Here is a 12,265-nt window from a genome sequence, read left to right as displayed (position 1 = left end):
CCGACGCTGGAGCCGCCGCCCGCCACCGCCGTCCTGCCGAGGTAGCCGCCGGAGCCGCCGCCGCCGTTGCCGGTTTTCTCTAGAAAACCGCCCGGTTTTAAAAAAAATCGCGGTTGATTTTTTATTAGATCGGTTTATTTTTTTCCCGGTTTAGTTATTTAGCGAACGCCTATTCGTTTGTTCGTTTTAACGAACGATTTTCACCTGTTAGCCGCAGACAGCGAACGTTCGTTCGTTAGTTTTTCTTTTTCCAGCGATTTTCCGCGATTATTTTCGATCGCGATTTCTGCCCTGATTTTTGTTTTAGTTTATCTTTTCGCTCGTTTATCGGAATCAGGCGATTCAAGCGCCTAGGGTTTGGTCTGGAAGCCCTCTTTCTGTTTAACCAACTCAAACAAGTTTTTGATACTGTAAAATTTGACTTAAGTCCGGATTAGTAAACAGAGCTTGTTTCTTTCGCAGTTTGAGTTTCGTTGCTTCGTTTGATTTGATTCTTTTTGCAAATCAGAGTTCTTAAGTTGAACTTTCTCGTTAGATCTCTTATTTGGGTTTTACCCGTGCTTCAAGTTGAGTGCTTATTGTATTCTTATTTGTTTGCGATAGAGTACCCGGAGTGCGAAGCGTGCTACTACGAGTCTCTAGGTTTCTCGGATCATCAGCAAGGCAAGTAACACTTTGATCCTACCTCTTTACTACCCAGTTTTATTGCATTAGATCAATTCTCAAACAATTGCATGGTTAGGATCTGATTAACATGTGGATTTTGGAAAGTAGATGAGGTAGTACCTATTGTCCTGTTTATTATCAAACCTTTGGGAGTTATTTCTACGTTGCTTATATTGTTATGCTATGCTTGTAGACGTGGTTTGGTTTGAGGGATTCATGACAGATGTGAGTGTTGTTACTTAATGGTTAACTTAAGTGGCTACTTTAATACACATCTGGGTGGATTGCTTGAAGGCACCCTGGAGTACCCAGTGGTTGTCAGGGCACCTGAAGAATCCAGTGTTGTCCTAGGATATCCCGGAGTACCTGTGTGATTATCCTACGGTCCGCCACCCAGACTCAAAGGGATCATAAAATTATTCATGCTAGAAACATCCGTGTGCAACCATAAGCTATTATGGGCTCTAACATAGTTGAGTACATTGCAAGACCTCTTTCAGTGGTGGGCTAGCAGATGTAGGGGAAAGTAGGTGTAACTGTCCACCAAGAGTAAAGAGTTATTGTTTCAGAAAGATTGTGTCTCGATTCTCCGACCATGGATGTATTTGAGTCTTGTGGGGAAAAGTGCGCAAACCTCTGCAGAGTGTATAAACTAATCATGGTTAGCCGTGTCCCCGGTTATGGACGTCATGAGTATCTAGTTCTTGGATTATCATGTTGATCTCATCACTCTTAATTTAATTTGATTGGGTTTAATAATGATGCTTAATTGGGATTGAGTTGGAGGAACCTTCTCAATGTTTAACAACCACCATAATAGTTAAATAAAATGTATTTCTTTGTTGTAGGGAAAATTTGGCTTTATGCAAAACTGTAACCATAGAGCTTTCCACCAGCCATATATGCATGTAGTGATAGTATTTATTCAGTTCATTACTCTCTTGCGTTACATTGCCATCATATTCCATGTGCTGACCCGTTTCGGGCTGTAACGTTCATGTTGCAGACTTTTTAGACGACGAGTAAGGTGCCATAGGTCGTTGTCTTTCACTCAATGATGTCGTTGGAGTTGATGGACTCGCTTTATCTTCCAAGCCTTCCGTTGTTATTGTTTTTAGATGGCCTTAAGCCGTATTTATTGTAATAAGTTCTCTTTTGAGACATTCGATGTAATAAGTGTGTGATTGCTACTCTGTTATAAATCCTTGAGTACTGTGCGTGTCAGCATTACCGATCCAGGGATGACACTAATGCACAGAGATCAGACTGTTTGAGGTCTGGTCGCTACACCCATCACCCTCATCTAGACCTGGTAGGTATTTAGTTCAATCTCATTCACCTCCGACCACCCATCATAAGGAACCAGCAGTACTGGGCAGTTTTTGAATATCCACGGTCCTTCATTCATCACCCTCTCCCAATCTCCCAAGCAACTCATCTGTACCGAAAACATGTTATCCTCAATTGCCCTAAACTCCACTTCTTGCGCCAGGTTCCACGCTGATCTCATATTGCCATAGAAGGCACCATGACTAAACTTTTTGTTAGTATGGATCCTCAATTGCATTCAGCATCCTTCTCCAGCTCTAGTACCACGTCTTCTCCTCCCTGAGATTCATATACTTAAGCTTGTCGTTCAACGAATCCTCCTGCGACACCCTGGCTCCATCCATCGAACCTTCCAACCACAGGTCTCCCTTCGCCTTCCTCTTCCCTCCCTCCTGCTCCTCCATCTTCCGCCCAATGACCCTAGATGTGGACGAGTCCGCACTCGCCATGATCTTCCCACCTAGGATTGTTGTCACCCCTTGCTCTGCCCTCTGGATCGATAGAACCCCGCCGGACTAGAAGCCCGATCGAGATCCGATCTAGTCTCGGCGTGGTCACGCGGTCTCCTCGGTCGTCGCCCAGGAGAAGGAAACCCTAAAGGGTACGTGACGTTTTGGTTCCGCGATAAAAGGCTTCATGTTTAGTTTAACTAAAAGAGGAATTGTTGAAAAAATATACTCTCTCCATTCGGAAATACTTGTCGGAGAAATAGATGTATCTAGACCTATTTTAATTCTAGATACATTTATTTCTTATCCATTTCTCTAACAAGTTGATGGAGGGAGTACATATGTTTATAAAATGTCCACATATTTAAAAATATTCACGAACAATTATAAAAAGTTCATAGGTTTTGGCAGTATTCACATGTCCCAAAAATGTTAATAATTTTTTAAAATTCTCTTTAGTTATTTTTTGTAAAATTTTATATAGTCTATTTTTATTTTATTTTAATTAAATAAAAAAAGAAAATAGCAAAAACAGCTTGAAAACTAGAAGAAACAAATTGAACAACAGAAAAAAAATCAAAAAATAAATACTGAGAGGGGAAAACCATGATAATACTGGAAAATAAGAAGAAAAAAAGAATAGCAGCAAAAAGAGTAAAAAAGGAAAAAATAACTAGAAATACCTCCGGCAAATATCAATAGGGAAAAGGAAAAAGGAGCTATGCTCATCCCAAAGAAAACAGGGAGCTCCTAGTCGGCGCCTTAAGCGCCGGCTAGGAGAACCGGCGCCCACGCGCCTGGCTAGTTGGGCCGGCCCACGAAACGCGACGTACGCAGAAAACCCAAACGAAGCCTCGAGCGAACGAGGTAATTGAAAAACAAAAACGATGGCAACGGGACTCGAACTCCAGACCTAGCGTTGCATGCTAACGAAGCTGGCCAGCTGGGACACTAATTGTCTACGACCTAAAAACGGTGTTCGTTTTTAAGTACCAGCCCAAATGGTAGATCCGGGGTATTTCAACATTTTCCATTAATTCTTGGAAAAAATGAAAATCTAAAATATGCGAACAAATGTTTCGAAAATCATACGCAAATTTCGAATATTCCTTTTCTTTTAAACGTGAACTATGTTTTTCAAAAACTGAACAAATTTTGAAATTTGAATACTTTTTTGTACTGTGAACAATTTTTAGAAAGCGAATTTAGAATACACATTGAACATTTTCTTAGTATAGGGTGAACATTATTCAAAGAAATACTGTACATTTTTTTAAATACGCTGAACTTTTTTTGAATGCATGCTGAACAAACTTTCTCTACACGATGAACATTTTTTTATACACACTGAACATCTTTTCAATGTATGGTGAACAATATTCAAATACACATAGAACTTTTTTTAAATACGATGAACTCCTTTTGAATGCATGCTGAACAAAATTTCTATACATGATGAACATTTTTTTATACATACTGAACATTTTTTCAATGTATGGTGAACATTTTTCTTCAATACGGTGAACAAAAATTTGGAATTCAAAACTATTTTTGAAACGTGGACAAAATTCGAAAACATGAACAAAATTTGGAGAAAACGAGCTGGCGTATTTTGAAGAAAACTTCATTGGAAAGAAAGTTCATACAATTGAAAAAAAAGTTCGTCGATTTTGAAAAAGACAGAAAAAGGAAAAAGAAAAAGAAAAGGCAAAAAGAAAGAACAATAGAAAAAAAGAAAAAGAAAAACACGTGAGAAGTAAAGAGAAAAGAGGAATTAGATAGTCACAGAAGGTGGCTTGGCTGTGTTGGTTAGCGCGTTCTATAGAGAACCCCGCGGCGCTGGTTCGATTCCCTGTGACGCCGCGCCGTTTAGGATTTGCCAAGAAAACAACCCCGCAGCGAGGAAAATCGACCTAGTTAGGCCGGCCAAACAGTGCGTTCCCATGTGCGTTGGAATAGGAAATTCCACATTCTTTTGCTTAGTGATTACAGTCTTATTCCCTTACTGATAACCTTATTAAAAAATATTGCACCGCCTTGCATAGCAACCACGAACCGATTGGCAAGTTTATGGAAAAGATCTGCACAGTTGCATAAATATCATGCATATGGTGAGCAACGGACACATTTTATGAAGAGGGCTCCTTAAGATAAATGAAGATGAACTAGCGCATCACCAACATACACACCATGCCCCGCCATGAAAGGCACATTGACAAAGACAAATATCGGCATGACTGCACAGATCTGGAAAACACCACTTCCACTACGACGCATACAACTTTGGACTTTGGAGGCTACGATCCTAGAAGGAAACTTATCACTCTAGCTAGCTTGTTAACTTCAGATTCATGGGACGCAACCTGCAAATCACATAGAGCAAAAAACAAAAATAGAGATGTCAGTACTTTTTTTTCGAACCTTGTCTTCTCTTATGATCTACTCCCTCTGTCCGGAAATAACTGTCGCTCAAACTGATTTATCTAAGCGTACTTCAGAGCTAGATACATCTGTTTGAGCGACATTTATTCTAGTACTGCTAGATACATCCTTTTGAGCGACATTTAATACCGGACGGATGAAGTACATGTGTATCATCTTGATGCAACGATATGAGTCAATAAAAAGCACGGTTTGTTGAAATTATTTTGGATGGAGAAACAAATCTACATGTAATTGTAAGAGACACATCATGTTATGGTATCTATGCATAAGCATGCATGCTATACGTTCTCTTTTTTATTGTTGCAAAAGGCATGTTATGCATTCGTAGAGCTTGAATAAGGAAATGAACCTACCGTGACACCCCTATTTGTGAAGTTTAGCCCATGACTATACTTTTTTTTAGGGAGCCCATGACTATATTATGGTGGAAAAGGTAAACGAAACAAATCATGTGCGAGCAGACGCTCACGATTTACTGAACGTTACGTGCAACGAGTACAGCCGTGTGGATGAGACACGTGTTGATGTTCTTTGTGGTGGAGTTGTATAACCGGCGTGCTTGCTGCGGAAGGAAAGAATGATCCTAGTCATAGATCGACCAACCTGCGTCATTTTGCGTCGCGGGCTGCAGGCCGGGAGGGTCCCCGGCGGTTGGACTCCACGGCGCTATCGGGGAGGGGGCGATCCAGCGGGAGCTGGCCGCGGCCGCCGGCGGGCGGCGGCCCCCGGTGGCAGAGCCTGCGCGACGCCCGCCGCTCCTCGCTGACGCCGGCGGCGCCCACGAGGACCTCCTGCACGAAGGAGCGCTCCACGCCGTTGAGGAACGCCGCGTGCCGCTCCTCCGTCCACCCCTCGCCGCGCGCCAGCACCGCCAGATGATCGTCCATCCGATCCACGGCCACGTACGGGTGGGCGCGCCGGACGGCCCGAGGGTAGCGGAGGACGTACGCAGGCTCGCTCTCCTCGACGACGGCCAAGGGCGAACGTTATATGGGGCCGCACACGCCACCCGGACGAAATAAATATCTAGCCAGCCGACAAGGCCGTATGTAAACGCGCGGCGTGCATATACTCGTTACTCCCTCCGTTGAAAAAAGTTTGTCCCTTAAAGTGATGTATCTAGCATCAAATTAGCGTCAGATATATCTATTTAAATGATAAGCTTGGGACAAATTTTTTCAGACAGAGAGAGTACAAACTTAAACCAGTACTGATCCTACTTGTTACTAGTAGTGCGTATTCGCTAGCTATATCTAATATCATTTTCAAGCGTATCATATCAGCATGGCGAGGCTAGGCTGGCGGGCCACGAGGAATGCGACGTGCGGCGTGTCGCATGTACCGTTGAGGGCTTATCTCCTGCAGATATTTAGTCTGCGTGACGCGAGTGAGCGTTACGGACGGGCGGCTACGCAGCAAGTCCTTGGGGACAAAAGTGTGCCGCGCTTTAAACAAAAGTTCTGCGCTTTTCCTGATCCACTCCACTGCATATGCCGTGTTCAAAAGGGCCCGAGAAATATCTTGAGCGAACTATACGGAACACCCCCCAAAAAAGGATATGGAACCCCAACTTAAAAAAAACCGTATGTCGAAATTTATAAGTTCTCTTTGATTGCGTAATCGCAATATTTGCGCTAATAATTGTCACCCCATCCAAATTATCCATATGCTGCAAAAACTGACCGACTACCGTGGATGCAGGAGGAATAAGGCGTCAGTATTCATAGAGACTAGGATGCATTTTTAGTTTCTGTATGAAGGCATATGCTACTTAATATATGGCCTTTGAACTTTTCACAAATATTTTGAATGAAAATTCAAATTTTTGCCCACATTTTGACCAAATTTGACTGTAATTCAAAGTTTCCAAAATTATTTAAATCAATTCTAGAAAATAATAAATTTTAGAAAATTTTAAACAATGAATATTGTGGAAAAGTTTCGGCTCAACTGGATAAGGAGTTTGAGAATAATTATTCTAAAGTTTGGGGTTGGCCAAATTATGGAAAATTTGAAACTTCCCAAATACATGAGAAAATATAGAAAATCATAAATAGTTCATGAACCCCGATAACGCCCGAACGTTTGGGATTTGGCTATGGCGAATGTTTTCGATGACAATTTTAGTTGGCAAGCATGACAACACCGTGCTCAGTGTTTTTCTTTTTTTTTTGCTAGAAATTTGCCCTACGTGTTAACTAAACTTGTCATTCTCGCGTCACAAAAATTGCCATCCAAACATTTGATTTGCCTTGGTCAAATCCCAAACGTTCACCAAGTGACCGGGTGAGATAAATCAAGGAGATCTACACCAAAACTCTCAAACACAACACTATACAAAGCAAATAGGCAAACGTGACTTCTTGACATGGTTTCACTAATGGGCATTTACAAGATTACAACGCTATGGTATTGTGTAACAAACAGTTTTAGCTGATATACACCACAATGTGTAACTTCAATACACAATGACTACCATGACCATATATAAATACACAAATTAACATGAATCATACTTCCTTTGTTATATTAGCTAGGGCGCTCAAATTCACAATCAGGAGTTTATCATGGATAAGTACCGTTGTCGTGACATGAGTCGCCCGTCGAATACTTGGATTTTGGAGATTTATACTTCTTCACTACCACTGCTGCTGCTGTTTTTCCGCACATTCAACTTGCACAAAGGGCAAGTTGCATTGATGTGAAGCCACTTGTCAATGCAAGCGCAGTGGAAATGGTGGCCACAAGGGAGTTCACGCAGCTCCGCGCCATCATCATACACTGAAAGGCAGATGCAGCACTCCTGCATCGACCAAGTAGATGATGAATCATTTCAAAATAAAGTTAGTATATGAGCTCACAGAAAAGCAGAAGCAATGCACAGATAAAGCACTTAAGCTGAAACAGGACCAACAGGCTCAGGATGATGGTGCTAAAAGAAATGCACTTCAGCTAAAGAGCTGATAATTCATTAATCTGGTTTCTAGTACAACAAAAAACCATTCGGAACAAAGTAATTTTGACGCTAAAACCTAGGTGTATGTGCAAGGATTTGTTATGTGCACAAAGAAAAGCAATCGCTACAAAGACTATAAACATGTTTTATCAAAATGTACAAGTCAATTAATAGTAAGCATAGGTTCATTTGTTTATGACTAGATAATTGCCCATGCGTTGCAATTGGACCACAAATATTGTGTACACAGTAACCGTGATTTACCTTCCATTTTATTAGCAATATGGCTTTGTACCAAAAAAGTATTTCCAACTGAATCAGTACTTCTTGACTCACCAAAGATAACATGATTTTATTTGGTGAGCCAATAAGACGTGTTTAAGTTGAGGCAGTTTTCAAGAAAAAACAGCAAAACCGAAAACGGAGGTGGAGCGGGAAGGGAGGGCGAAGAAAACGACGTAAGACGGAACCTTGCATATTTTGAAGTAGGAAGAGAATCAGTACTTATTGGCTTGCCAAAGAAAACATGGGTTTATCTGGTAAGCCAATAAGACGTGGGGCAGTTGAGGTGGTTTTACTTCGGCAAAACCGAAAACGGAAGTGTGGTGTGGAAGCAGTACGAAAGAAACAAATGTAAGACAAGACCTTGCATATTTTCTAATTTCTTTATGATTTACGATATCAAATTTAGACTCAGATACCATATTAATGGGATAAATGAGTTCCACAGTTCTAGTAAGTGGGCCCACCACACTACAGCTTGAAATTCCTCTCCATCTGGATATTTGCAGCGAGGATTCACAGCATAACACCTTTTGCATTTCCCAATATTTAGTTATTTAAGGGAAATATTTCGTAGTTTTGTAGCTAAGCTGGCCTCCGTGAAAAACTGTGATATACACCCTCCTTTTGGTCTTGTCTTAAGTCAAACTTTTCTAAGTTTGACCAACTTTATAGAAAAAGTATCAACATATACAATACTAAATAAACTTTACAGAAAAAAAATTCCTGATAGATCTCGTGATACTGATTTGGTAGTGTAGATGTGAATATATTTTCTACAAACTTGGTCAAACTTAAAACAAAGTTGACTTGAGACAAGACTAAGTAGCCTTGTATAGACGAAAGGAGGGAGTAGCAAATATATTTTTTCTCCCAAGTTTCATACATGTAAATATATCATATAAAATCACGGAGTAAGTCGGTATAATAAAGTAGGTTCCACAAATTGTTCACATAAGCAGAAACCAGTTTGGCAAATAAATTTATACATTTCAAGGACAAAAGGTGGCGAACTTACTGCATCTTCAGCTGCAAGTACTTTCTCAATAGGTTGGTTAGTACCACACTCTATCATTATTCCACCAGAAGATTCAGTCATGGTGACAGATTGCTTTTCAGGCTCGCCCATCCTCCGAAATTTGTATTTCGGAATTTGGCGAATGTCATCTTCAGAAGCTCCCTCCTAGTATAAACAGATTGTGAAAAAAAGTGTGTCTGTCTACTTGATGAAAAAGGTTTATGCTTCATTTTTGTGTAGGCAGACTATACAAATGTAATGCAAGCCCAAAAAGTATTAAGAGAAGCTAGGAATCAGAACTATCAGTCTGCAATTAAACAATATCAATATAAGTTCAGAAGACATTTATCAGGGAACTAGTACCCATATGCCAACCAGACTCAGTTGAGACAGGTGGCACACCTGCACTTCCACTTGTCATTGGGATTCATCAACAGGATTCGGAAGTGGGCAACAGTTGGACAACAATAACAAAAACTATTTATAAGACATATACCAACACAACAGAAACCACTTTAATATTTCAATTTCCTGATTCAAAAGACATCTCTGGTTTTAACAATTTGCCAACATCTATAACTTGTGAAGTGGCTGAGTAAGACTTGGTCGGCTAAATCAGACCATAAATTTAGCTTACACTATTTAATCTAATTACACGGCACTGTTGAAATGCTAGACCACATGTTCCTTGTATATGGCCAATAACAATTAACAATGCCTAACCAGTTGACTTTTAGAACAAATTGTGCATTGGCTGGTTACTGGTATAGTCATGACTAGGTATAGTGTTATGAGAACCAACAGCATAAGAATACACGAGAACAAATAGTGAAACTAGCATACGTTGGCACCAGATAAACTATAACTTAACGGGCATTTATATAACACACACTTGAGAAGCCATACCTGATCTGATACTGCATATAAAATTGCTATGATACAAGGGAGGCAGCAACAAACAGCAATACCAATGATGCAAGCCAGAGCAACACAAAAGACGACAAAGAAAACATCAAATGCCAGAAAGACGATGCAAAGCCTGCAGGAAGTTGTGAGGAAATATGTTCATAATGTCAAACAAATAAAACGAAAATCCATACAAAAAGGTCCAAGCATATCTTATCAAACTATATGTACCAGTAGAGCTGAGGTGCATCATGGGTAAGAACTTGTCCACCAGCAGATACCCAGTAAAATCCAATTATCCACCATATAAAGGAGAACATTGTATTAGCAGATTCCAGATGTTTTGCCACACTGCAATAGTACATATACTCAATCAGGAAATAAGACATGTGGAAATTAACATATTGCAAAGAATACACAAAACTCTAATGTAAGGGCAGCAAAACAAGAACAAAAGTGTGAAATGAATTCAACACCAAACTACAGTTACTTACTTGAAATGAAGAAAGTGAACACTGGTAAAATATAATTGCAAGGAAACTTGCATACAAGCATATGAGGTAAAAGCACAAATTCATATTGTCAATTGAAATAGAAAGGCCTAACCACCAGGCTGGTGCTTATATAATCAGAGATGCAGAATAGAACAATTACAGACATATTTCTCAAAGAAGTCGTATACAGCCTTACATCATAATATAAATCAACGTGTTATTTGTCTGCGCAAGCCACATATATGGATAAAATTGTTCAAGATTTAGGATGGTATGGGGAACTTCTAATGACACTAGTATTCGATATTCGCAAGAAAATGCATGTGTTTAAATTTTGTGTTTCGTAATAGGCTCATACCCAGATAAACCGGCATAACTCACCATGCATTAGCAAAAGCAAGGTGGGTGAAGATTGCCAAAAATGAAGGGAACACGGGAAACAACTGGAGTTGTCTAATCCAATTAGCTTCACAGCTAAAGTAACTCGATTTCAGCAATAAGCTCGTTACCATGCCCATTCTAATATCCATTCTGGATAATTTGGAAGGTGCTCAGCCTGCCGTTACTGAGAGATCACTTCAAATACTCAGTTTGTCAGGATAACAGAGTAACGACAAATAAATATACCACATAATTAAAAGTTAAACAGATAATTCTACCTCCATAATATTCCTATATGGCACTCCCTATGTTCCGCTCAGAATGAAATTACACCCACACAGGGAACAAGTCAAGCAAAGAACATTAGGATACAGCTAGTCATGAACTCCTAGTACAAATTTATAGGGAACAGAGGAACATAATTGTGCTTAAGTTAAAGGATAGCGATGGTATTCACAAAATTACCTGACGAAGTCGTCAATGCGTCCATGGGGACCGCTCTCTCCGGCGTCGTCTATGGACGAGGATGATCCATCAGTGCCCCTCTCCTCGTCGGCGGCCGTAGAGGACCCGCCACGCTGGCCGTGACGCACACGATACTCCATGGCAACACAGACCATGTGCAGGACGCACTGAACGGCATACCCGGCTACCCAAATACGGAGCGGCACAGACGGGCTTTCGTCGCCGCTGAGCACGAGCACGACGGCGGTGGTGAGGATGAAGGCGAGGTTCCAGAGGAGGTCGAGTGCCACGACAGGGCGGGAGTACGCCCAGTCGGCCTGGCGCTCCTCTAGCTGCTCCGCCGCAGTCTCCCGCACGAGCAGGGACGGCTCCCGCATCGCCCGCCGACCGCCCTGCCGCAGCAGCCGCGCCGTCCCACGGAGCGATGGCCGGCGCAGCGCGCCACGACGCCGCCCACCGCCGCCGAGCAGCGGCGCTGAGTCAAGGAGCTCTTCGCCGCGAGGACCCGGGGATCGTGGGGTCGCCATCGCAGGAACCCTAGCGAAATGGGGAGGAGGTGTGTGCGTCTTTGTTACCTTCTCCCCTGCGGAAATGGGAGAAGACTCAGGTTTTCCTTCCAAGGGGACTACGGCGCGTGATTCATTTCTATCTTTCTTGAGTAATACTAATGCGAACCAACATGTGGTTGGATGGTTAGAGGGATTGTGATATACCAACCCATTAGAGTTTAAATCCTAGTGCTTGCATTTATTTCTGGATTTATTTCATGATTTTCGGTGATGCGCATTCAGTGGGAGGAGACGTTCCTGTCGACGACGAGGCGCCTACGGTGACTTCGTAAATCTCCACCTCAGTCTTTCGGAGGCGCTCATAG

At 41.6% G+C, this 12,265-nt stretch overlaps 2 protein-coding genes across 2 annotated transcripts; both read right to left on the bottom strand.

Moving 5' to 3' along the window:
• Window positions 1-4,511: 4,511 nt before the first annotated feature.
• Window positions 4,512-5,919, bottom strand: LOC123137648 (uncharacterized). The gene is made up of 2 exons (XM_044557470.1): window positions 5,493-5,919; window positions 4,512-4,807 (listed from the first exon to the last, which is right to left on the bottom strand). The coding sequence occupies exon 1, from the start codon at window positions 5,774-5,776 to the stop codon at window positions 5,498-5,500; it is 279 nt and encodes a 92-aa protein (XP_044413405.1). The 5' UTR covers window positions 5,777-5,919; the 3' UTR covers window positions 4,512-4,807; window positions 5,493-5,497.
• Window positions 5,920-7,235: 1,316 nt separating this feature from the next.
• On the bottom strand, window positions 7,236-12,022 carry LOC123137647 (E3 ubiquitin-protein ligase At1g63170). The gene is made up of 5 exons (XM_044557468.1): window positions 11,392-12,022; window positions 10,283-10,402; window positions 10,052-10,184; window positions 9,146-9,310; window positions 7,236-7,692 (listed from the first exon to the last, which is right to left on the bottom strand). Exons 1-5 carry the CDS (start codon window positions 11,916-11,918, stop codon window positions 7,516-7,518), a joined length of 1,122 nt encoding a protein of 373 aa, XP_044413403.1. The 5' UTR covers window positions 11,919-12,022; the 3' UTR covers window positions 7,236-7,515.
• Between the last annotated feature and the right edge of the window lie 243 nt (window positions 12,023-12,265).

This window comes from Triticum aestivum, chromosome 6B (assembly GCF_018294505.1).
Source record: "Triticum aestivum cultivar Chinese Spring chromosome 6B, IWGSC CS RefSeq v2.1, whole genome shotgun sequence".
NCBI classification, from domain to species: Eukaryota; Viridiplantae; Streptophyta; class Magnoliopsida; order Poales; family Poaceae; genus Triticum; species Triticum aestivum.
The sequence above is the reverse complement of the archived record's forward strand: the minus strand, read 5'-3'. Positions and strand labels throughout refer to the sequence as shown.